Below are 27,952 nucleotides of genomic sequence, written 5' to 3' on the forward strand. Positions count from 1 at the left end.
TTTTCATATTATTTTATTAGTATAGTTGTCCTGGTGATATATAACACGTATACAAAATGGTGATATCGTGTTCTGCCTACAACTGCACCAACCGATGGGGAAAATTGAAGGAAAATGGAAATAGACTTCAGTTTCATCGGTAAGTGCACACGTGTTTTTATATTAAAAGATGGCTTGATTTTTTATACAAATTGTAAAATGAAACGCATATACTTTTCACATTCAGTTTTTGTATGATAAGCATAGTTCAAAATAAATTAATTTCACGTGAATTTTATTTTAAACTTCATTAATATTTTTTGAAATCGTGTAGGAATTGCGTATTATTAAGCTAACCATATTTTCTCGAGAGAAATGCGGGAAATTGGGATTTTTCAAATACGGGACGTCGCCAATTATCGCCAAAAATAATGCTAAAAGCTAATATAACGTTGCAAAATATTTCTTAAATCACGGAAAACATGGAGGAAAGAATAACAGGATGTGACGCGACCAGCGCGTCCGTTGAGAAAGCGTGGGTTGCCAGATGAAGCCAGTGATCGCTCTATTAAAGGGACCAAGTAAGCCCAAACAAACCGTGGCATCCCATGCTTTCCTATGAGAAACATCCCCGTTTTTAAAAATCATTTAAAAATTTACTATTCACTTTAGGAACTCGATTTTTTTCCCTCTAATTCTTTGGATATATTTATACAATTGAACGAGAGCTTTTACAATTTTAGTTGTTATTTGTTTTCGAATATTAACCATGCCACTGTGGTGGTCGAGTGGTTATAGTGACGGACTCGCGATGCGAGGATCCGGGTTCGAACCCCACAGTGGTGGTCGGCTGAAGTTGGTTTTCTGTGGTTTCCAACTTCAAGGCGCAAATGCGAGCCGATCTCCCCGTTAAAAAGTCTCGCCACAGAGAGCAACAGTCCTACAACGATAAATCATTCAATCATAACACTTCACTCATAGTTAGAAAAAAACTGGTGGCAGATGGCAGCACGACACATAACAAGCATTACACAGGAACAAACTTCACGTCAGGTTTCACTACACGTACACACACATTCCCGCATGTACCGATTCGTTGGGGGGTTCCGCGGGGGGTTGTGGGCGGGGTGCATGTGTGGTGTAGCAGTAGTAGGTAGGGCTCGTAGGTAGGGTAAAAAAAAAGGGCTCGGGGATCCATGGTGTTCTTAGGTCAGCCACCTCGTTGGGCAATTTGCCTGTTGTGGCGTTGTATTTGTATTTGTATTAACTTCAACAACATGGAACCTTTTGCAAAAATAACCAAAATTTACCCATATCTTGTGACCCAAAATTCCTTCTCGGCATTTTAATTTAAAAAAAAATTATGCCAAAGCATGTAATACCTCAGTGCTGAGAGAGACACAATGTTTAAAGACGCTTGAACAAGCGGTGTTTGAAAAAATCTGACTTTTTTTTGCAAAAAACGTTATAAATATAATTCATTTTAATCCAGTGCAATTTGCAGTAATGCTTCGTTTCCCGCCATTGCGATTTTTTCGTAATTTCAGCAATATTTGTTCACTTTTAGAGTCGTTCTTAGCGATAATTGGCGATGTCCCGTATTTGGAATATTAATTTCTGTCGAGGAAATATGGTTAGCCTATATTAGGATTAGTTTGTTACATCGATAGTAACGTGTATCAGCAATATGTTTAAGATTATTCTATCACTACCTCGCCGTAAATTCAACATGCCGACCACCATATTTCATTATTCACCATATTCATTTTCATAGAAAATTCAAATATGTTACTAGGCTGACCATATTACCCAAGAAAACACTCGGAGAGGGTAGCCGCCTGGCAGTCGAGTGGTTAGGGAACTAGCTTCTCACTGTGCAGGTCTGGGTTCGAATCCCAGTTTGGGCATGGATGTTTACTAACACTAACAAATTCCCTGGACGGATCATGCTGATCCCTTGGGAATACGTAAGGATCACGTTATTATTATGCAAAACATTAACATATATAATGCCTCTAAGCTGTTTATATTGAAATATTGTAGAAATACTTCTAGTCCAGCCAGGTAGAACAAAAACTCGAGCACAGACATTTTTAGATTTCAAATTCAATTCGAAACTGTTTTTTTTCTCAAATTTTCGTACACATACCACTTTAAAAGCAAAGTAATAGGTACAAAATGAAGAGGGGGGGGGGAACAGCCCAAGTGGTTATTTTCCTAAATACTATAGGCCAGAGAGATGACTTATCGCGGCTCGTAAAAAAAGTTTATTTCTAATATTTCTTTTCTCAATACTACATCCATGGCCCCCACAAGGGGTGGGCTGACAAGGCTCCAGCCCTGGGGCCCGGGACAATTTTCATAATTTTTTGCTTTTTTATGCTGTAAATTCATCGTAAAGGGGCCCGCGAAAGATCCCAGCCTAGGGGCCCTGCTCCAGGATGTGGGGACCCTGACTACATCTACATAGCGGAAGGTTCGGATGGGCGGCATATATTTCAGTCATACGTATTCAAGAATATATGGAATGGAAGAAGGGTGGCGAAATTTGTGCAACCTGCAGGCTGCAAAACCATAAATACACAGTGGCGGAGAACGCTCGAGCACTTCCAGTACTTTGAGGTACGGGGGCGGCAAAATGCTGTTTGCCCCTCATGTAAAGTTTAAGACGAGCGCCCACGGGCCTCAAACACTTTCGAAATGTCCCGGATCTATGATAATGATGAACGAAACAAAAAGGCAAAATAAACAGTTAAAAGAAAAAATTATGAAAATTTCATTTTATTGGAGCTTCATATTATTTTAATTAATCATATTTCCATAGACATTAATGTGATGCATCGAATTTTTAAAATAAATTGAAGGCACTGAACGTATGACGAGTTGAGAGTGAAAAATGATCTTCCCCTTTCAAAAATAAATTAAAAATATAAAAACTCCTTATACAAGGATAAACTTTTATCTTTCCCCTTATTGGATCATGTAGATTACTTGAAGACGCATTAAACAGTCATGGTGCTTAAATTTATTTAGTTATTAATATTTTAAAAGTATTCGATCTGGCAAAACACATGTTAAGTATAGAGAAAAGAGCGGTTTGTTTGGGCTTACTTGTCAGCTCATATGGTTGCCACAACGGCTTCAATTTTCGTGCCTGATGTCACCTCCTTGTATTCTTTCCTCCATGCTGAAAAATGACATTGGCGGCAAATGAAGCATTATTACAAAATTGCAGTGGATTAAAATGAATTCCACGAAATAAAACATTCACCAAGGCAAATATGTGAGATCAATATATTCTTATTTATAATTATCTTAATATAATTTATGAGTTGAAAAATGATTTCGATCTTTGACTTCCAAAAGAATAAAAATTCAAGTAGTCTTCGAGAAAAAACGGAAAGCAAAACCGGGATGTTTTAGCATAAAAGCGGGAAATCCAGAAAAAAACAAAAACCAGGATTTTGTCCCGGGAAAAGCGAGATGTATGGTCACCCTACTTATTACCTTATTACTAAGGTCAGAATTTTTATGACCGAAAAACCAGAATGAGGCTTTTCCTCAGAGGAGAAATGAAAAAAACATAAGAAAACTTATATTTCTTCTCAATGGGCTTTTCGAATAGACGTCATAATCAGCATCACTCCTGAGGGACATACACTGGATGATCCCCATAGAGATCAATGTTAAAATTGCCGATTTTAGCGTAGAAATGCGGAAATTTAGTGGGGTTTTCCGCCACATCAATAATTTTAAAAGTTTAATCTTTGGTTTCCGAAATATTGAGCTCGCTTAGAGATACGAAGTCTAGAAAATGAAATAAAAAATAAATGAGCCAGACCCACTTTTGAGGTGGATATTCATGCAATAACTTTGTTTTAAAATTTTTATTTATATCTTCTCAAGTGCGGGAAAATGAAAATTAATGTCTCCGTGTTGTCTTATATTATCCAATTGCATCAATCCATATAGTTTAGGATGTTTTAAAATTGATTACTGGCAGAGCCGCAACTAGGGGGGTGCAGGAGGGTTTGGTGCCCCGGGCGCCGTACTAGAGGGGGCGCAAATTTCACTCTTTAATCTGTCCTTCAACATTACGAGGGGGTGCCAAAATGCATGCTTGCCCCGGCTGACCAAGCATCTAGTTGCGGCCCTGATTATGGGCCCATATAAATTACATCGAAGAACCGCAGCTTTAATGAAGCATTTTTTTGTAGGAAAAACCGGCAGATCCAGGCCCGTCATTTAAGGGGGGCTTTTGAAAATATACTACAAATGGTAGTGCATATATATATGCGTACCTTTAGTACATGCTCTTTGTCCCCCCCCCCCCCCCCGGAAAAAGTTGAAATGACGGCCCTGGGCAGATCGATAGCTTGAAGTTTAAAGAAATTCAAAATTTCTAGCTCCCATTAAAAAGAAGAAAAAACGATTCATTTCTATGTTTCTTTAATTTATATTTATTTCTTTCGTGAATCACACAGGAAGTCGCCATATTGGTTATCTTGTATGCCCCTCAAAATATCACGTGATCCAAAAAGCCTCATATGCTCCATAGAAAACGCATTTGTCCTGAAAAATCTGAAAATGCCGCAAAGAAGTAAAATTAAGCCCTATAAATCAAATAAGCAAAGGACCTAAACATTTCTTCTCGTAAAATTAATCTCGGGAAAATAATGTGAGAATGAGGAGTAATAAAATGCTACAGATACTACTATTTGCATCATTAGTTTTTGCTTGAATATGAAAAACGAAATACATGTATGCAAAATCATAAAAAAAGCTAACAATGTATTAATATCAAACAATTATAGTTGTAAGTTTATGAATAATTTATTGATTCTATACTGCCTTCGTGAAGCCCGGTAATGAATACGCATATTTATTTTTTTTAAATAAAGGTTTCCTCTTCGAAACCCTGAAGTTCTTAAACAATGGGTGGAAGCTGTGGGTAGAAGGTCTTGGCATCCTACTAAAGCATCTGTTCTTTGTGCTGAGCATTTTACAGCTGACTGCTACAAGTCTTCTTCTCAGCGTTATTTGAAAGATGATGCTGTTCCTAGTATATTCAATTTTTCCCGTCGCCCACGACCCTCGCTGAAGCGGCGTCGATTACTTCTCAAACGTACTCTATCGGTAAGATATTGAATTAACATTATTTCTTTGGTTAAGTGATTTTCAAACTTTTAAGTACATTACCATCTATAACACGGCAATAACTGGAAACCATCATCCGAAAAATGAAATCATTCATGGAACAGCTGCTGCCATCTGATATTTATTAAAAAGAAAACTCATCTACTATCATCTTTAAAAACTAGATGGCAGTAACCCAAGTAGCACAAAGATATAGATCTATATCGAACGCCGATATCATTCTGGCTAAAAAAGGCATAGTCAGAGATAAATAGATCTATATCGTAAATGTGATATATTCAAATACTTCAAATTTTGGACGATAGATGGCGCCCTTTGAGGGGAAAAAAGGGTAACTATCTGTAGGTGGGTGGGTGGGTTTGAACCCATGTACACTGAACTCTTCCCATCTCTAATTCCGTATCTTACCAACCCATCACTACCGCACTGGCTACCCTCTTGTTATTATAAGATTAATTTACAAGTAATGGTTTTTTTTACTTTCAATCATTTATTCATTTCCATGTATGCACAAAAATTACAAAATAGAAATTGTGAGACACATTTATCATTTTGAGGCAGATAATTGAAAAAATTATATTATAATTAAGGAAGTTATATATAACACAAGAAACAAATTAATGTATTTCGTGTAGTATATTAATTATTTATTCAAAATTAATAATTTATGCTAATAAAACACAAAAAATTTAAAATTCTCAAAGTATGGTAAAAAATGAAAACATCAAAGGAAAAAAAATAATAATTTTAAAAAAAACGCACACAGAAGCAAATTTTTGTAAATTAAAAAATATGTGCAGTTATAAAAAGGCAATTAAAGTTACGGTGGATAAGTTCTTGCTCCTCCTAAAATACCAACATCTACGATGTAAAACATACACAGTAACGATTTAATTATAACTGACGAAATGATTTTGATATATCAACATAATTAATCCTATTAAAATCAAAATTTCATATGAAAAATTATTCATTCAAACGAAAAGTTGTACGCTCGACTTTAAATTTTCTCCAAATTTTTATTTGAAGGCACACGATATGTTGATATATCAGCATATTGTGTATCTGATATATATCTTTGTCAGGTTCACGATATAGATGTATGTCAGGTTCACGATATAGATCTATGTTTTTCAAACTGTATTAAAATAATTTATTGTCCCAAGTTGTTGCCCTTCAAAGTACCGACATCGCCCAGCCCCCTCATCCGGGCAATGGCTAAAACTGACAATGGTCGATAGAGCCTAGGCGGTGCACGGAATGAAATGAAATGTCCTTCAAAGTAGAGATTATTCACTTGGAATCAAATGCATATTCGACTGAAAAATTAAAGACTTGATCAATTAATATCATAAATAATTTGCACCATATAGGACAAGATCGTTCTATATCATAGTTATGACATCTGATATTCCTCTGACATTCGATATATAACAATATGGTCCAGATATTGTACTATATCGTTGTGCTACTGGGGAAACCCTTCTTATCCAGGGAATATTTTTCTCACTGTGAAGTTGCATTGGTCAAAGCCGTACAGCTTTTGGAGAAACCACAGTGAATCAAAACCGACCACATCAGTAACATACATAAATTTCGTGTTATAGATTTTACTCTTTTTTCTTTTTTTTTTTGTCTTTATATTTTGTACTTGTTGGTTATCTGAACAGTCGTTGGCGCATTTTTTCCCCCCAACTGGTGTTTTTTAGGGAGAGTATGTTACATCGATAGTAGCCTGTATCAGCAATATCTTCACAGGAACACTCTATCACTACCTGCCCGTAAATTCAACATGCGGGCCGCCATATTTGTTGACGTGGAAATTCAGACGGCTTTGACTAGTGGTAAAAAAATATCCAATACAGTCGAATACCGTTATAGTGAAAATCTCGTAACGGGCACTAGAATGGGATTACTGCTATTTAACTAGTAAACAAGCACAAAAAAAATAACCATAATATTATATACACACAAACCTCCAATTTTTTTTTTCTCATCTCAATCATTTTTCATGAATATTTTATGTACATTGAAATTAATTAGTTTATTTTCAAGTGATTTTATTTTTATTATACTGTACTTCAATTACATACGAGATCGTTACATAATTTCACACATTATGTCAATTGAACTTCTATTAAGCGGAAACCTGTGTTCAACGGAAAAATATTTCGTCCCTTGCGATTCCGTTGATGACAGGTTTTACTGTACATACATTTCTTCATTGATACGAGGGTTTTTGTGTTTCTCCCCCACACGCATTTACCAATAGCCACCGAAATTCCAGATTTGTTTCTGTTTCTGCTTTTTTTTAGCAGTTCTATTTTACAAATGAGAAAAATTATTGTTGTTGCAGTTTTTTTTCCGGTCTGAATAGTGGCGCCATCTATTGTGAATATTAGGATAAGTGACGTCACTAAGGGTGCGTGAGCAGGCGTCCTCCTTTCTCAGTTTTCGAAACTAGTAACCCTATGAGTATATAGTTATAACCAGATTTGTGACTATTATCAATTTACTGCCATCTATGGTTTAGAAATAGAACTAGTTTTTCGTTAAATTTGATCCTATAGAGCAGTGGTTCTCAACCTTTGGAAGCCCGCGGCTCGGTTTAATTTATTTTTGCTAGTGGAAGGCCCGTTCAGACACATGATTAACGGAGCATGAATGGAGGAAAAGGAAACAGCAGATCAGTCGTGGCCCGGTATGAATGATGTCGCGGCCCGGCGGTTGAGAAACACTGCTATAGAGGGCACTACGAGTTCTATTTTTTCTGTTTGTGATCCATTGATGAAGCTCTCGAGTTTCTGGATAGATGACAGCAAGAGCTTAGTACGAAGGTTTTTAACAGCTGACTGATGCGAAGACGAATTTGGGAAATAAAATTAAACTGCCTTTGCGGGGAATCGAACCCATGTCCTCGCACTTTCCGGGCGAACGCACTATACTACAAAAGCAACGCATCTCAATCTTTCCTTAGAGCTCGTATGCGATGAACTAAACCATAAAGGCTTGGACTTCGTACATGCGTGTCAAACATAGAGCACGCGTGTTTCCGATTCAGGTAGTGGGCGTGGTATACTCGTGCCAGGAGGGTGCCCATAGTGCAAGCCGGTTTTCGGCTGGTGTACTCTATACTATACATTTTTTTTTATCAACTCGCCAATCCGACGGGAGGGAAAAAAGCGAAAAAAAACCCCATTGGCTTAAAGAAATAAAAGCAGTTTCGATTCTCTCAGGGTTGCCAATAAAGTATCTGAAAAAAGGGTTACCATAGAGCAAGGGTGGCAAATTCTTTCTGTTCGAGGGCCAACATAACGGTCAGGTGCAGCATCATATATGAACCTCTTTACGATCAGGGACGTAATATTGCGTCCAAATGCCAGAAGAATGAATTATTCAAGCTGACTATTAATTAAACCTTTTCTTTTTCTCAATGCGAAACTTATTGCAACCTTACGAAACAAATGAAGAGATGGTATTTTTTCGGCCTGAAATTGAATTTTCTAGATTTTATGCCGAAACTGATATTTGAAAGAAAAGTGATTTGCCTCCTCCGGGAATCGAACCCGGGTCCGCTTGCCCGAAAATTCGAGAGATCCTGAAAACTCAACGAGAGAAATCCCTCGACGAAATCGTCGAAATTCATTTACGTGAAGAGGAGAAAGAAATCCAACGTCGGCAAACTCCCGGGACTAGTGAAGGTGCATTTGTGGCAAGAAAGGATCGTCAAAAGACTGAACGAGTGTGCTACATCTGCCGGAAACCTGGACATCTTGCAACAAGATGTTTCAAGCGGACTAGCCGGTATTTTTCCAAGCAAACTAGAGACTATTGTGAAAATCGAACGGGACAAAACTTCAAGGCAACTTCTCCTAAACGCGCCAGTTATGTGGATGGAGGTGAAAGTGGAAAACGGGATCATGCATTTCAAGTCGAATACAGTCATATTACAGGTAAAAATGTTTGGATTGTAGATAGTGGAGCCAGTGCTCATATGACTAATAATATTAGTTTGTTTGGTGAATTTTTGACGCATAATAATGTTATACATGAAGCTGGTAAAGAATCTGTTCTAAATCTAAAGGTTCTGGTACGGTTAGAGTTAAATACATAAATAATGGTAAAGAAACGCTTATCACAATGTATAATGCTTTGTATGTACCAAATCTTAGATATAATCTATTATCACTTCCAACTCTCATGAAGAAGGGTTACGGCATTCGTTCTGGATGCGATGCAATGCATATTTGTAAAAACGGTGAAACCATATTAACTGCTCAAATTAATCATAAACGTTTGCAAGCTGAGCTAATTCCAAATACTAAATTGTCAAATTTAGTGCAGATAAATGAAACTACGCCAGATTTAAATTTGAGCAAACTATGGCATAAAAGGCTATCGCATTTAAATTCTGAGTATGTGAATAAGATAATTGAAAATAATTTAGTTAAAGGTCTAAATATTAGTGTTAGCAATAATTTGCAATGTCATATTTGTAAAATAACTCGTAAACCTCACAAAAATGTGACAGTGAATCAAAGAATTATGTCATGCTGATGTATGTGGGCCTTTTCAAATTGATTCTCTAAAAGGTTCAAGATATTTATTGATTATTGTCAATGATTTTTCGGGTATGTATTTCACATATTTCATGAAACACAAAAGTGAAACTTTTGAAAAACTGCTGAAGTTCAAAAATTTATATGAAAACTTAATGAACACTCGAATTAAAAGATTCCGAACTGATAATGGAGGTGAATTCATGAATAAAGCCTTCGAACAACTTTTTGATAGATCCGGAGTAAAACATGAAAAAACTATTCCTTATTGTCCGGAGAGCAACGGAAAAAGTGAAAGAGCGATCAGAGTCCTCACAGATCGAGCTCGAACAATTCACGAAAGTAATTTACCCCATTGTTTTTGGGCAGAAGCTATTACGTGCAGCAATTATGTGACTAATTTTACACCGCGCAAAGGGAAAGCAAAAACGCCGTATGAAATTTTCTTCGGTGTAAAACCGGATGTTAGTCAACTTTGTGTCTTTGGATGCATCGCATATTTTCACTCTCCGAGAATGTTCCGCGCAAAGCTAGATCCATCAGGTAGACGTGGAATTATGTTAGGGTATTCCAGAGAAAGAAACGGATATCGTGTCTATGATATCGACAAGAAAATAGTTGTGGAATCACGATCTGTTAAGTTCAATGAATCGATCATGGGAAGTAAATTTTTGGATCACAAAATTGAACAGTCACTTGTGTGGAACATAGATAGTTTGATTTTTGAAAATGAATTGAGCCAAAATAATGAACACAATTGATTCCGATGTTGATCGAGAAAAATCTACACAAAAACCGAGTAGACCACTGGGTTCTACGAAAGAAAAATGTACAGAAGCAAACAGAGCGCGAATACTCAAGGACGAACAACGACTTTTAGAACTGGGTGAGAGACGATCGGAACGGCTAAAAAACTTAAACGCAAATTTGATCGAAAATGAAAATCCTAAAACGGTTGATGAAGCAAAGCTGAGGGACGATTGGCCCGAATGGAAACAAGCGATGATGGAGGAGATAAATTCCATGAATGTACACAATGTTTTCAAAATCGTGAATGAACCAGAGAATGAAAAAATAATTCCTAGCAAATGGGTTTCTTCATAAAACGAAATTAAAACGAGATTAAACATAAAGCTCGATTAGCAGCAGCGGCTTATGGACGAATGAAACAAAGGGATTACGATGAATCGTATTCTCCAGTAATAAATATAGAATCACTCCGATTACTACTTGCATTAGTTCCGAAATTAAACTTAAGAGTTAAGAATGAAATTTTTTGACGTGAAAACCGCATACTTATACGGAAATATAAGTGAAACTGTATATTTCATGATTCCTCCGGATTTGAAAATCATTACGGAAATAATAAAGTTTGTAAGTTACAACGAAGTATTTATGGTTTGCCACAGTCTGGCCGAAATTGGCATTTTAAACTTAGAAGTGTATTATTAGAAGTTGGATTCAAACAGTTGGCATCCGATAATTGCATATTTGTGTTTGATAATTCAAATGATTTTATTGTTCTGTGTATTTATGTAGATGACTTGGCACTTTTCAGTGGCAATCCCAGAGTTTCTGATGATATTATCAAGAAATTAAATGTACATTTTGATCTCAATGAAACAACTAATAAAAATAAGTTTTTAGGACTAGAAATAACTCAAAATGATTCAAACATAGAAATTAGTCAGAAGGATTATATTGAATCAATTTTACTGAAGCACGGAATGAATAATTGCAGTTCTGTGAAAACTCCCGTGTGCAAAGATGATGTATCATTAAAGTTGGCATTAAATGAGTCATTAGATTCGAAAAAATATCTAGAAATGATTGGTGAACTCTCCTACCTAGCCAATAGAACACGACCCGACTTGAGTTACGTTGTAAGTTAATTTGTCTCAATTTAATGAAAATCCAGAAAAGAAACATTTTACTATGATCAAGAGAGTGCATAGGGGTATCTAAATGGAACTAAAAATTATGTTTTACGTTATTACAATCGATTTGGATACCTTGAGGCATATGCTGATGCAAGTTGGGGTAATGCAGAAGGAGGGAAGTCCTTCTCAGGATCACTCATCAAAGTTGGATCTTCACTGATTATGTGGAAAGGTGTGAAGACAAATGTTGGTTGTTATGATGATACGATGTGATAATGATCTGTTACGCACGGATGTTTTTCATCGAATAAATGTTCCTAGAATTTTAATCATTGATGAATGTTTTCTTTAACCACGACCTCACTTTATACCTACAAGGGCTTTAGGACCGCTTTAAAACAAAAATTTTACACTATGTAATATACATGTAAATACATATGTGAGTACGTATACGTAATGTGAATACATGAATGCACAACTTACATTGAAGATGGTAGAATTTGCGCAAACCTTACATGATCGGGATGGGGGAAAATCACGCTTGGAAATTCTAACCAAAATACGCATAGAGAAAACAAAATATAAAATTTCAGAGAGATTGTAGAACGACATATTTGCAATACTTTGGGTGAAAATCGGCGCTGTCCCGTATTTTACACGATGATATATAGTCAGCTCATGCTCATTATATACATTGTGTTTCTCGGTTTGGCATCGATGATACACTCAATAATCGATGGCTCGCCATTTTCCTCATCATCGAAAGTAGATGCTCGATAAGCAAAAGGGAAGGAAGGAAAAATCGGTGTTGAATTGATAGTGAATTCATCAATTGATATAATATAGATTTCAAATTGTGATGGCGGCAGAAGGAACCGTGTTATGGAAATGCGGCGCTTGCGAGGACTGTTTTTATGACCTTCAGGCGCTCGCAAATCACAAATGCCTCGGTAATGCGGACGCGATAACTTTGTCCGAGCAGACGATCAAACAACTCGAAGAGAGCTCCTTCGCCACCGAAAATACATCTGACCAAGTTGAAGTAAGTTAATTTTCATCCAACGGTTGGTTTCGTTTCTCGTGGTTCGCAAAATATAAGAAACAACAAAAGAAGGATTATTATTGGTGGAAATCGTGACGGTTTTATATATTTCGCTCGGCAACAAAAAAAAAAAAACGAAGTAATAAAAAGAAACGATGACATTGTTTACAAATACAACGCCACAAACAGGCAAAATGCCCGTCCAGGTGGCTGAGGGAAAAGATGCCCATAACAAATATGGATGTCATATACTTCTAAATTACAGCAACACCATTAAAAATGCAATTATAAACAGTGTATAATATTTCATCAAGTATATATATAATGTCCATAAAGAATAATTATGGTTGCCTTATTTTAAGGATGGATTAGCTTCTCTCTGGGTTTACCTCAACATGTTTCTCATTTTTTAAAGGGGTCAATTGTGTTATAATTTACTATCCCTGGAGGTAAGCTATTCCATTTATTAACAACCCTATTAGAGAAAAATTCATTGCGACACCACAACCCGGCACCATCTCCCACCAAACGATGCTGGTGTCCCCTTGTAAAGGGAGTTGATTGATGGTCAATTAATCATGGTCCATCCCATCCATACTGTGCCTCTCGCATCTCCCCGACACCCGCTTTTGTCCAATGTAAACATATTCAAAAAATAAAGTATCTTCGTAACTCAAGCCACCCAATAAGGACACACGAAATGACTTTAGGCATAGACGGAGATAGACTTGGAAGTCTGGGGTGGAGGCACTGTCATTATTGCTGGGGGCATGATGATGTGAATTCATGTATACAGTAAAGCCTCGTTAAGTCGTCACTCTGGATTCTTCAGACCATTCCAGCTCTCATAGACCACAATGTTATTAAACCCTCGTTTACTCGTCGCTAATTTCAGGTAAGTCGTCACTATGAAAAAGTTTGAGAAAGAGGAACAGACTAATTTTATGGCTCCCATTAAAAAAAAGAGCTTGTTAACAGCATTGCCATATGCTTAAAAATGACCATAAAATACTATATACCCAAACGGAACAGTTTAAGTAACGAAAGTTACGCTGGGGAAGTTTATTTGCCGAGTAAGGTTTTTGGAACGTTGGGGGACTGTTCAAGCTAGATCTCATTTCTGCCTGGGCTCCATTGGAGAAACTGGACAAACCACGAGACACCCAAGCTCAGTCGCAAGAAAAAACGTAAGCACTTCGCCCCCACCCGGGGGAGGCAGGGCATCTCCGGCAAAACCAAAATTTATTGATATGTCAAAGATTACATATAGTGCAAGGATATCAAAAATTATGTAAATCGAAGAATCAAATTAATCGAGTTAAAGTCAAAGTGCAACGCGGGCACGGATAATAAATAATCATAGATAGCATGGACTCTATTAATTTAGGGCTTGAAATTTAAACAAAATATCTTTGTTGAAAAAATTAGACAATCTTTCCCTAGTAGAGGTCTTCTGTTTACTTTTAACTGAACAGGGCTCTCAAGTCAAAAGTGTTCGAGATTACTTTATAGTTGTATCATAAACTACTTATGAAGAATTAAAACACTAAAATTAAATTTGATGTACCGTATATGTAAAATTAATGTGAAATATAGAGTTCTGTTATGAAGAAAAGCTACTTATTCAAACAATTGCGCTGTTAGTCTAAATTAAAAATTACTAGAGTATAAATCGAAGTGTATAGTACATTTCACCACAATAATTTAAGTAATAAGAGATAAAAAATTACTATTATTTTTTCTTTCGCAATCTATAAATTTTATTAATATTGTTATTTTGATTCATACTTTGATAAATGTCATATTACTTTAAATTTATACTATTTTCATAACATTGCACATTAAAACTGACGGAACTCCTCTTAAGCCGTCATAATTTTTCGATAACTTGAGGTGACGACTTATCGAGGTTTTACTGTACATTAGATCAGTCGACTCCACCTTTGACGCTGGGGGCCAATGCCCCCGCCCCCCTCCCCGTATCTCCTCCCATGACTTTAGAAGAACGCAAAGAGACCTTTTTGAAAATGAAACCGAGCATTCTATTTGCTTGCTTGACCACCGTTGAACAATGTTCAGAAAACCTAAGCCACTCATCAATGATAATTTCCAAATTGGTGACCCTAGTTGCATCCGGGATGGGGACACCATTTAACTCGTAAGTAAAGCGTGGGTTGTTCGAACCAAAATGAATGACCATGCACTTTTCAATGTTAAATCTTGTGCTCCATTCATTTGCCCGTGCTCCAATCTTGTTTAAGTTGGTCTGGAGCAACTTTCCATCGCTTTTATTCCCAACTATCCCCATAAGCTTCACGTCATCTGCGAATTTTCTAGCAATCCCATGGATACCTTAATCCAGTCTATAGATAAAAAGTGAAAAAGTATGGGCCAAGGACACTTATTTGAGTAACTCCACTTGTGACTCCTGTCTAATCAGAGAATTCCCTGTTCACCATAACCCGTACTTACCCCCAATCTCATATAAACGCTTCAAGAGTTTACCATGTTGGACCCCATTGAATGTCTTCTGGAAATCAAGGTAAACAACATTTTTGTCCTTTCCCAAAGCCTTCATCACGTGATCATAGAAGCAAAGGAGGTTAGTTACACATGACTTCCCCTTCCTGAACCCTTGCTGATTATCAGATAATACATTATTCTTTTCTATCCGCTTCATCAACTGCCTTTTGATAATTTCTAAAGGTTTTGAGAGGGAAATTGTCAAATTCACTGAACGATAATTCGACACGGTTTCATTATTACCATTTTTAAATATCGAAACAACATTAGCAAGTTTCCAATCTTTTGGGACGATACCCTCAGCAACACTGCTCCTGTAAATCTTCGTGACTGGCCCTAACAATTTATGAGCACATTCCCTGAGGACCCTGGAATAGATATCGTATGGTCCTGGTGCTTTGCTTGCACATACATTTTTTAGAAAATTCAGGACCTCTACGTCTTCCACTTGAATATCGTTGAGGATTTTATTACCCCATGCAACACCCGTATATTGAATATCATTATCTCGATTAAAAATATTTGTTTTTAATTCCAGTTTACATCGTTACCCGGTAGGTTGCAGGTCCCTCAGGGTGGTCAGATCAACAAACGAGTCTCCAGTGTTAATACCTCTATTAAATTTTCTTATGTAGTTGGCCCGCCAAGCCAGACTTTTCAGGGCCCTTCTGCAGCGACCTAATATGGAAAAATAAAAATGTATGAGAAATATACTGGGCCCCCACCCTTGTGGAGGTTTGCTGTGACTATTTTTTTTTCCTCACTAAATTGATAAAAGCTATAGTATAATCCGCTGCCAGTTCTAGCGACTTTTTTTTCAGTGCCAAACATGTCCAGTGGCCCAAAGAAAAGTTTCCAAGGCCGTAACTGGCACTATGGATGCCAAAAAAAAAAAAAATTGCTCGCAAAGAAAACAACAGAAACCAACAAGCATAATAACAATGAAGAAAAAATATCACTTTCTGGACTACACATCAAAACAGAAGATATCGAGATTGGGTTTTTTAATTTGGTTTGTTTCATTTTCAGACTCTTTTAAATAAACAGTTGTCGAAACAGTTGTTCCTGCTTATTTATAAATAATAAATATTCTCTTTAAAAATAAAACCCGGACTCTCTTTAAAATAATAAATTGATCGAGGCATTATGAATTAGTGAGAAATGATGAAATAATAAATAAATCAGAATGATACAACTTGACTTAAAAGAATCTGAAAAATAATTGGTGGAATGCGTGCACACATACACAAAGGAAGAACAACGCAAAGCAACGGCAAAATCAAACTTAAAAAAGAACTTTGTTGAAAAAAACCAAGGGGGAAAAAAAAAAAAAAGATACCAGCTCAACAGTTTCAAAAGGAAGTCGTTTGAAAACCCCTCTGGACTAGCTTCACCTGATTCTGTAGAAGAATCAAGAACAAGCTGAAGAGGAAACAGCAATACAACTAGCACCATCATTATAGAACGATCTTGTAAAGGGAGTCATACGTCAACTGTTCAACCTATTGCTCAGGCTTGGCGATGAATCCTCTGTCTCCAAAATTGGCAGCGGATTATACTATAGCTGTTCCCTAAATTGGCTATAGAAGGGACACCCGCTCCTGGGACCCAGCCTAGGGGCCCTGCTGCCAGGGTTATTTTAAGAGCATCGTGTCCTCGAGGCAAAGTGAATTTTTTTAGGCCCCCAACTTAGCTAGAAATGTTGTCTATCAATTAGCATGCTCACTATTAAAAATTTAGATCTCAATATCTTGAGGCCCCCGGGTGGGCCAGATGGTGGGGGGGGGGGCATGTTTGATTCCTCATGGTTGTGTGCCCAGTGCGCGTAATTACATTACAATCCCTTCTTTCTTAGTAACACAAGAAGCATTAGTTTTTAAGCTAGATTTTGGACCCTTAATATCTTTGTTTTTAGTTAATTTTCTTCCTTCCAAAAATAGTGAATGTCTTTTTTTAGTGCCTTTTTGCCTGCTTATTTAGACCATTTTTTGTGCCTAAACTTCCGGGCCCTACTCATGACTTATGTTGTGCTATTAACAAAAAAATTCTATGCTGTTTAAGCTAGTTTTGTACTTCTCTTTCTTTTCAAAGCAAGCGATATCTGCGATAGCTGCACTTGAGCAAGACGATGATGACGACGATGGCAGCAATTACAGGAATGGTACAAATTCCACGGCCTCGGTGCCATATAATACGTCGATGCAAGTCACTACTCCAAAACGTAAAAAAGCAAAGCCTACGATCATCTCGATCAACAATTCAACAAACTCTGATAACAAGTCATTGAAGTCGCATCAAAAGAGTAAAAGGAGTTTTGTTTGGGCATATTTCAACGCTTTAGACCACAAGAAAGCCATGTGCTGTGTGAGTTATTTGTTACCAGTCTCGTATTATTCTCTTATATTTTTTTTTACGGGGACTAATGTGATTTCTTTGGTTTTTTTAAATCACAGCAGATTTGTATGAAACTGTTGAATTTGTTCTATTTCAGCATCTACTATTAGTGTGGTGCTTGGGTACAGTGAGTCTGTAATTGTGTGTTGCAGGACATTACCAAACTTTGTATGATAATGTCCTGGGACTTATAAGAGTTCCGTGGCTGTCGTCGATTGAGGGAGAGTTTTTCCTTGCAAAGGGTGATAGTTCATACGGGTGAATTTTCTTCTTAACTTAAAAAAAAGGCTTAAGGACTCTAGAGGACTATAAGGACTTCCACAATAGGAACCATTGTAGTTTAATAAGGTCCTGTGACATTCCTTCTTATAGGTGCTGCTCCATAAGACTAATTCAGTTCAGGAAATATCGGCAGAGTAATAGAATAATTAATCTCGACCAGCTCAAAGTCCCAGTAGAGGGCACTGCTATATTTGAAAAGAAAAACTATTTCTCTAGATTTTTTTCAGGTGGCATTAAACAATGGGAAATTGCTGCCCTTTAATTAATTAGGCTCAGTTGACATTTCTGCTGAATTACCTGATTAATAACTAATTTATTGCTCGGATCGAGAAACTCACGTTCACATTAATAGATGGGCACTGCATCCTTTTGTGCTTGAATTTTGCTATTCTGAGCGATAAATGGCGCTCCACTACCACTAGGGATAAAAACTTGATTTTCTTATTGGGAAACAAAGACCAGTTTCCTCTACAAGTCAGGTTTTTGATCGAGGGACTTACTAAGGTTTGAACGACCGCAACATGTGTTACAATAAACCTCAGTACATTGATACTCTGTGGACCAAGAAAAAAATATTGTTATAGGCAGTATCGTTATATTGAGAGGCAGCACAGAGTTAAATATTAGACTTTAAGCGTTTCCAAACAAGATTTGAAAAAAATGTTGTAGAGGAATTTATTGTTATACTGAGTTATTATTGTATACAGGTTGTGCTGTATATGGATTTTTAGAATTACCACAGGACGTAAATTTGTAATTTAGTTTCTTCTATAGAGCAGCAGCGCCATATCAAGTGGCAGTGTGTAGTGCATATACAGTGTTCAGTTTCGCTACAGCAATACACAAAGTAGGAGCACGTCACAACATTCAAAGAATAATATGAGTACAGTGAAAATTTTGCAGAAGCTGTGAGCAAATCAAGTGGTATATTCGGGTGTGAAAATTTTGAAAAGAATTTTTTTAATTTGATAGTACCAGTGCATTTTCTGTTAAATTTTGTGGATGCCTTTTTGGATTATTCTGATTTATAACGTTGATTATTACTGTGCTGGGGAGAAATGAGGGTGAAAAAAAAGCTTTTTTTGTTTCCCCTACATTATCTGTCTGGTTGCACGAGGGTTGCAGCCCAGAGTCTGGGCTCCCATAAGGCTAACTAAACTGTTTTTTCACCGATATCATTATCGAGAGATTTATTGTGGTAAAGGATATGTTATGAAGAGGCATTTAATATTAGACCGCATGTAATTCCAAACAAGATTTCAAAAACATTGTTTTGGAGGGATCTGTCATAATACTGAGTGTCGTCGTAGTGAGGTTTCAGATGTATCTATACTCTTATCAACTATTGTGTTGCAGTTTATCCAAAGAAGGAAAATGTAGCAGGATAGGAATCTGGCATAAACTTGTTGACACTTTGTATGTTGATTTGTGTTATGAATGGTTGTTAAATGCTTTTATAAAAATCAAGACATGATAATTTTATGCATTTTGAATAGATTATGACACATTTATTCATACAAGCCTTTTTTATTTTCCATCAGATATGCTCGAAAGTGCTGTCATACTGCGGCACTCCTACCAATCTGGTATATCATTTGAACCGATTTCATCCTGCCGAGTCAGAAGTCATAAAGAGCAAAAGTGCTGGCAAGCCCAAGTACCAGTACCTTGATAGCAAGGTGCCAAAAATGGTCCTCGAACAGACCAGAGCAGCCAAGCGAAGCATTCTGAAACAAGTTTCGTCTAGACCATTAGTTTCATCTGTGACCGTGCAGAAGAAGAGTCTCACAGACAGGATTGTTGAACTGATCACCGTTGACCTGCTGCCAGCTTCTATCGTAGAAGGAGAAGGTTTCAAGCAATTCTGTCAAGCATTTGATCCGAGTGGCGAGATTCCAGATTCCAAAAAGATCCTCAAAGATCTGATGCCGAAGAGGTATTACTCCGAACATAAAAAACTGAAGGAATTGCTGAGCTCCTGCGAGAAGGTTCATCTATCGGCTGAACTTTGGGAAGGCATGGACAAGAAACATTTCCTTACTATCACATCCCATTTCCTGACAGAAAAGTTCGAATCTAAGTGCTATACTCTCACAACGTCTTGCCTAGCTGATGATTGTGCTCCGGCTACTATTTCAACCGCTTTGCTTTCTTGTATCTCAGACTGGGACATAAATTCAAAGGTTATGTGCATTGTCTCTGATGGCAACAGCAATCTGGTCGATGCCATCAAGCTTCACGCAGATATTAAAGGAAGTACCCACCTTTTGTGTTTGGCTCATATTTTGGACAACATCATCAAAGACACGTTTGCATCTTCGTCCGAACACGTTAGATTGGTTCAACAATGTCGTCACTTGGTTGCTCATCTCAAGCATGATCCGATTGCGAAGCAAAAGCTTGTAGAGTTACAGACCAGGGACAAGAAGTTGCGGGGCATGATGCACGAACATCTGGACTTTGCGGACGCCAAAACGCCAAACTGTCCTCTCAAAGCTGTCAAAGACGTACCTGGACATTGGGTCAGCATGTTCCGTATGCTTCAGAGGATATTCACTCTGCGGATTGTTATAAACTCTGTACTTGAAAGTACTGGTGCCTGGAGCTTCATGTTGACTGATATTCAGTGGCTCGCAGTCGAGGAAACCATAAGTCTTCTCAAAGCATTTGAGGTTGTCACTCTTGAACTGTGCACAGAACATTACCCATCTCTGTCCAAAGTTATTCCTATCGTTCAAGGCCTGTTGTCCCTAGTGAGCAATTGCTCGAGTCTCACATTGTCTTATATAGAACGGATTAAAAATGATTTACTGGCTCGATTAAATAAACAGTTGGGTTCGGTGGAAGAGAACATCACCTTGGCTGTTGCAACTGTATTGGATCCGAGATTTAAGAACATAGCTTTCCAGTCTGAGGATGCCGTAGACGCTGCCGTGCAACGTATACAGTTTGAAGGTCGTAAACATGAGAAATACTTTGAGCCCAACGAGACCGATGCGAAGCACAATGCAAAAGCAACATCTTGCACGGACAGTCTATGGGCAAGTTTCGATATGAAGGCCACCCCTCGGAAAGAAAATAAATCTCGCTCTGACGACGTGATCCTAAAAGAGATAAAGAATTACTTTGAAGAACCGTTAATCGATCGCAAAAGAAAGCCCATAGTATGGTGGAAAGATGTGGGCTGCTCAAAGTTTCCAGCGCTCAGTGAAATAGCAAAGCACATGTTAAGCATCCCATCCACATCTGTTCCACCAGAAAGGATTTTTATCGAAACTGGAAAGATATATCTGGAGAGGAGACAAAGTATTAAACCGAAATATGTTCATCAGCTGCTTTTTCTAAGTGCAAACCTAAGTTAGGGTGCAAAACAAAATCTTCACTGTCTCGTCATCCATTTAAGAAGTGATTCATGGGATGCCTTCGAATTCATGGTCCGAACATTAGTAGACGCTGGTGCAAACGCTGTGTTCACTGCCGTTTTCATCGTAACAAATATTTGTACGTTCTGCATGTACACTAGCATCCCCGTCAGGTTCGCTTCATGAATTTAGGGACATCCTGCATAGCCTTATCATCAACTTATAAATCATTCATCGAAATTACCACTGTACATATGTATTTGTGTATTCTTATTTAATTGTTTAACAGAGTTATGCAATTAGCACATGTAAAATTGATGGCCAGCTGCTTGAATTAGACAATTCTTTGATTTGTTTCTTTGTGACAATCCTAATGATGCAGAATCGTGATGTTATTTATTTCGAATTTCTGCGAGTATGTTTTGAAAAAATGTGGGTTTTTCTTGTATTAACATCTAAATTGTGACTCGTTTGGATTTGTTATGGCAAGTTGTGTAGTTTAAAAAAAATTATTTGGCAAGATTTCCATAATCAGGGATGCGCGGCAAATTGAAGTTTTTTTCATCAACATGTAATATTAAGCTCTATACAGGGTGAACATGACCTGTTCTGCCAAAAAGGGGTGATAGACGAGCCCAAGTGGAGCATGAAACACCCTACCAACCCTGTGTTATCTCGAACCGTTTTCAAGTTATGGTTAACAGTGCCAAAAAAATTTTTGAATCTCTAATTCCGCAAAACCCTTCTAGTTAAAAACTTGTCCATTGCATCAGCTTTCAAAAAGTCTACAATAAACTAAATTTCTCTTCAACTGGAACACTGATATACTTTCATTTTGCGGGGGACCAAAGTGATAGAACAATAGATTTGGCCATCTTTTTCTCTTTTTTGGTTATTATCTCACATTTGGGGGGGGGACCAGACCCCCAAGCTCCCCTCCCCCCTTGCAACGCCCTTGTTATAGACTTTTTCAAAGCTAATGAAATGGACAAGTTTTTGATACATTTGACCGATTGTATAGCTAGAAGAGTGTTCATAGGCGTGCACAGAATTTTCTAGAATGGGAACTTCGCCAATCTTTCAGTGCTCGTAGCTCGTCAATAAATCCAGATATTGATTTGAATGAAAATGATGTTCACCCCTTATAGAATTTTTTCTGTTCTTTCCGAATATGTGCTTAGTTTGCGTATAGGTCTTTCAGAAACTTCACATTCTGATTTTTTCACACATTTTTTTTTTCCTATGATTAATTGTCTATCATAACTCAAAAACGGTTCGAGATAGGAGAGGGTTGGTAGGGTGTTCCTTTTTGGCAGAACAGATCAAGTTCACCCTGTATAGTAGCTGTATTGGAATAGCTCCATGTGATATCAATCAAAAGAATTATAAATTGTTTTTAATATATTTAATATTTAAAATTGTGCTATATTTAACCACCACTTGCGAGGCGCACAGGGTTTGTGGGTTGTTCCTGAATGTGGTGAGAGACTGAGGAGGTGGGTACATTGGGAAAGTCGGCTGTAGGGAGGTAGCCCATTTTTGGGTTATTGGTTCATCATAATAAAAAAAAATTGTATTGTTTAAGCCGCTGCATTTATTTCATGATAATATTGTTATTTACAATATAAATATTTTCACATAATAAATGAAGTGGCTTACTGCAATGCAAATTTTATATTCATTTTCTGTTATGAACCAATAACTAAGAAATAGGCCAGCTCTCTGTGGTCGCATTCCTCCCAATACTCTCGTCTCGCCACTGTATGCGAATAACCCCTGTATGCTTGCTACGTGATGTAGCGGATCAACCCATAAGTGCCAAAATATACCTTACAATAGCAAGGAGAAGGCGAAAAAAATATCTCTTATGGTCAAGGCTGTCCAGTTGTCAACACACAAGGTGTTTCCCCGTTTGCAGAATTTGTGGCCATTCATAGCCAAGTTCAATTACTGATATTGGCTTCAATTTTTAGTTTTATCACTCCAATAAATTATTTTTAACCATATAGATCAGCGTTTCTCGACCTATGGTTTGCAGATAATGGTGCAGGTGGTCTACGGGCAGACTTAATAATTTAATTCTAACTTAATGAAAAATTATTCAATTTTACTGATAATCGTAATATTTCTATGGTTTCAATTGAAAGCCCACATCTTCATACTTAGGGTTACTATTTTTCATCAAGGAAATTGTGGGAAATTGCGATCCTATATTAAGGATATCGCTCATTGCAGCCAGAAATGCAATTTACGAAAAATTTGCTAAAATTGATGGAGGGGGGGGGGAATAAAAGACTGATGCTTGTTCAAATAGCAATGAACAAAAATGTGTTACACAAAAAAAACTCGTAATGCTGACATATTTCAATTGAAAAAAAATATGGGAAACAGTTTTTTTTTTTAATTGCGGTAAAATACAGGACATTGTTAATTGTCACCAAGAAATGTTTCTATCAGTCGGCAAAATCTCCAATATGAGAGAAATGAAGGGCTACTGGAAATTGTAGTGAATTGAAATGAAGCGCAAGGAAGAAAGTGTTGAACATGACAAATATGTCGGATGCATATTGTAGCCTTAATTATTATAGTACAGTTTATAAATTATGAAAATTATATTTACGAGTGAGTAATTTATTTAGTGAAGATTATAAAATTTCTCAAATAAGTTTTTGTAGAAAAAAAATGGGATAACTGTTATGACAAAGTCAGAAAAAGCCAAAAATACAATAATGTTTTATAAAATACGGGGCATATGGTCACACTTCTCACATTTTATTGGTCCTTGGGTACAAAAAGGTTGAGAAACGCTGATATAGATTACAAATACAACGCCACAACAGGCAAAATGCCCAATGAGGTGGCTGAGAAACTGAATGTAATGATATATACCAACCGAAATTTATTTTGGTATGGTGGTGTCATAAGAAACTTTCAGTGCAGTCCAGGGCTTGGCAAATCCCAGACAGTACTTTGCCATTTCGACTAAAAAATTGGAATATTAAATATTTTTTATGTTTTAAATAATATTTTTTGCATATGATGACTTATGTGTTTGCCAGCATATAAAGGGGGTTCCTGAGTTATGGGGGTATGAAAAGTAGCCAAATTTGGCATGTACCCCAATTATGAAAATCTTGCCAAGACGTCATTTCCTTTAATTATTGTGTAAGTTACTTTGTGCCGATGGAAGTGTATTCTGGTGAAGGATAATCAAACCCAAGAGCTAGGCATCTAAAAGCTTATAATCTTTGTGTGACAAACTTATACATGCTGGTCAAACAAAAATAAAACGGCTCAAATGTTTGATGGTGATGAGAGTTGGCAACATGCTTATGTGATCAGTCTGAGACTCGCATCAGCTGAACAGGGGAGTATTCAGGCAGATGTGGTGTGGGTGACTGCAGCTGCCGAGTGTAGGGATTCCAACCCTACAGTTGCTTTAATGAGCGAAAGCTTTTACTGAATGCAAGCGGTATGTGAGGACACATGTTTGTGACTAGTGATGAAACTTGGTGCCAATGCTTTGACCTGATAACAGATGGATTTTGGAATTGTGACATCCTGCTCCACCGAGAAAAGTAGTCTCACCTGGTTTTGACTGGCAAGGCCATGTTAGTTATATTCATCATTGATAATGACCATTCACCCCGGAACTCAGTGACAGACCAGTGTTTTTTAAAACATACATCGTCAGCTTGCATTCGATGAGGAAAAATATTTTCTCTTGCTAAAGCAGCATCTTTTTGCTTGGGAATCAAGAAATTTGCATACCACTGTTGCTTGAGCGCTGATGTATCTTGCTCAGACCGACCATGCTCTATTTTCCTACAGAAATTAGACAATGGAGTGCTGCCACCTCTTGATTGTCCTGTCAAATATTTGAGCTGTCAATAATCAAACAGTTTTTCTTATGACTCGTCATTCTTAGGTCATAATTGTAAAACATGGAAAGGTTTTTTTTTGTTGTTTCAATCATACTGGTTATGATTGCTAGTTGTTGTTATTGGCTTTAAGGCAAGGATGCTCAACCTTTAGGAGAGTGAGCCTCTTTGTTGATTTGAAAACGTGCTGCAGGCCACTCAAGTGATCTGCAAATGTGTTGCAGGTCATTTATCTGATCTGGGAATGTGATGCAGGTAACTTGACTGATGTGGAAATGTGGTGTGGACACTTGGGTGTTCAAGAGCTGTGCTACGGGTATGTTGATTGATGTGGAACTGCGCGGCAGGCTTTTAAGTACTTTGGATCTGTGTGCTAAACGGCACTAAAGTAATCCGGAAGTATGCCGTAGATCATTTGAGTGATTTGTATGTGTTGTGAACCACTTGAGTGATGTGGAACTGCACCACAGGTCACTTAAGTCTGTGAATATGTTGCAGGTCTCTTGAGTGATGTTACACTGTGGCAGGGGCCATTCAAGTGCTTTGTAAATATCTCATGGGTCATTTAAGTGCTCTGTAAATGTGCCACTTGATCCTACTTGATTCTACCTCCAACTGATCTCTGAATGTGCCACGGGCCATTCAAGTTAATGCTCTGGAACTGTGCAATGGGTCACGTTTTAGTGATCTATAAATGTGCCACCTAGTTCATTTTTCTACAATTTAGTTCGAGATTGCGGGACCACATTTGTTTGTGTGGCCCGTGGGGTAATGTTTTGAGTATATATGCTTTTTAAGGCTTCTTTATTTATATCGAGACATTTAGTTTTTTTCGAGAAATTAGTTAATCAAGCACATATATATATCTTTAAAGCAGTGAAAATATTGAGTGGACATAATCAGCATCACTCATGGATAAATGTTAACTTCTAGAGCAGGGGTGTCTGACACGCTGTCCAGAGTAGCTGTCTAAATGGCTGAATAAGTGAGTTTTAAACTAACAAATATTTCAATACTTTTTTGGGCAGATTTCGAATATCTTTTCCCCATAGCTTGAAAGCTCGCACTTATTCATTTTGATTTGGAATGATAAACACGAAACCAAAGATGCTCTCATCGTCTATTATTTGCAGTTCGAGTATACCCTGTTATTTTTTCATCTTAATGCGGCTCAAATTAACATTATTTTTTCAATGAGTGACCCACATGATGCGAGAAGTTTGGGACTTCTGGTCTAGAGGGGTGTTTTTTTGTATGATGTACAGATTCTCAATTTTTTCGCCTTTGCACAATGGCGATGTGTGATCACTGTTATTTCCTATGTAAAATCTGCATTTGACTGATTAATTCCCTGATTAAGAAATCCCAATGAATGGAAGAGTGATTGTTGGTCAGAATAAAAAAAAGTAAATTTATCCACTCGTATTTACACGCCATCCAATGTTTGTTCCCCTGTTAATAAACTTTTTTTTTTTCAATATAAATTATGTGCTGGAAAATATGTATTATTACACTACTACGTCCAAAAAGTTCAGAGACTTAATACAGATAGAACCTGTTTATTTTGGTGGTGCCTTCGAAGTAACTACCCTGTGCATTTTTGGCGTTCATGCAAAGATGTAAATGTGGATTGCAAGCCTTTTTCCGTCACATCCTCCAGCATCTTTGTCGCTGCTTGCTGCACGTCTTTGGAACCTGAGAATTGTCGCTCCCTTAAGCTAAGTCTTTATCTGAGGAAAAAGTCACATGGGACAAGATCAGGGAAATGAGTTGGTTGTGAACGTATCGGAATGTGACTTTTTGGCAATGTAATCTGACACCAGGAGGGACCTGTGAGTTGGCACATTGTCACGATGGAGCACCCATGAGTTCGCCATCCAAAGATCTGGTCACTTTCATCTCACCAAATCATGCAGACGATTAAGGACTAACAGGTACCTCCTGATTTCAGATTACCTGTTAGAACATCACATTTTGATACCTTTACAACCAGCTTATTCCCCTGATCTTGCCCCATGTGACTTTTTGCACGGATAAAGAATTTTGCATCCTAAGCAAATTCTTTATCCAGTTGCAACAATTCAAAAGATCCAAAAAAAAGTCAGCAACGAAGGCACTGGTGGATGCGGCAGGAGGCGGCTTGCAATCCACATTTCCATCTTCGTGTGAATAATGGCAAAAATGCACAGGAGTAGTTAATTCGGATGAGACACCAAATATAAAGTTCTGTCTCTGAACTTTTTGAACGGAGTAGTAATATTAATTTTGTATGTATCAATCATTGAGTGTTTTGTTGAAAGATTAAATGTATAAATTCATGAATTTGTTTGTCTTTCTCAAAAGTTTGTTTCATTTCATATGTATCTTCTATTTTCGTGTAACTAAGCCCACATTTAGACTATATAAATTGTTCTGTCTTTTGAATTTTAGTAGATATACAAAGGCCACAACAGGCAAAATGCCCAACGAGAATTTTAAAAAAGAGCCCATAAAAAAATATGGATGTTGAGTATATATCTAAACTGTATCAAAATATACAGCAACCCAATAAGAGCAATAAAAATACAAATAATTATAAAATATAAATATACTGCTCATGAAAATTCTTGTCCGGAAAATTCACCGACAACAATTCACAGCCGGAAAATTCACTTATCAACAGTTCGATGCGAGTCAGTTTGCGAGGGAATGAGTGAATTAGTTTTAACTTAGTAGTGTCACAAATTATTAAAAAATCCGATTGTTCTATATTATAATATCGACCTAATGGCATATTTATGGCTTCAGCGGTTTCAGCTCGGCGTGATTCCAGCGTATGACCCTCTCTCCATTATTGAACCCCCCCCCCCCCCCCCCCAGGAGTCGAATATGGAAAAATCTTTCTTAGTCTTCA

At 37.3% G+C, this 27,952-nt stretch overlaps 1 protein-coding gene across 2 annotated transcripts; it reads left to right on the forward strand.

Annotated features, from left to right (window-relative positions):
* On the forward strand, nucleotides 1-27,381 carry LOC149088987 (E3 SUMO-protein ligase ZBED1-like). Of its 2 annotated transcripts, XM_089251157.1 has the most exons (4): nucleotides 1-139; nucleotides 4,881-5,115; nucleotides 17,232-17,504; nucleotides 19,358-27,381. In XM_089251157.1, the coding sequence occupies exons 1-4, from the start codon at nucleotides 57-59 to the stop codon at nucleotides 21,176-21,178; spliced, it is 2,412 nt and encodes an 803-aa protein (XP_089107283.1). In that variant the 5' UTR covers nucleotides 1-56; the 3' UTR covers nucleotides 21,179-27,381. The 2 variants fall into 2 exon arrangements, with proteins under 2 accessions (XP_089107283.1, XP_089107288.1); XM_089251162.1 differs by lacking the exons at nucleotides 1-139; nucleotides 4,881-5,115 and adding an exon at nucleotides 12,324-12,617.
* The last annotated feature ends 571 nt before the right edge of the window (nucleotides 27,382-27,952 follow it).

This window comes from Pholcus phalangioides, unplaced genomic scaffold (genome assembly GCF_987345545.1).
Source record: "Pholcus phalangioides strain wild (caught in Gottingen) unplaced genomic scaffold, Ppha-v1.0 ptg000003l_1, whole genome shotgun sequence".
NCBI classification, from domain to species: domain Eukaryota; kingdom Metazoa; phylum Arthropoda; class Arachnida; order Araneae; family Pholcidae; genus Pholcus; species Pholcus phalangioides.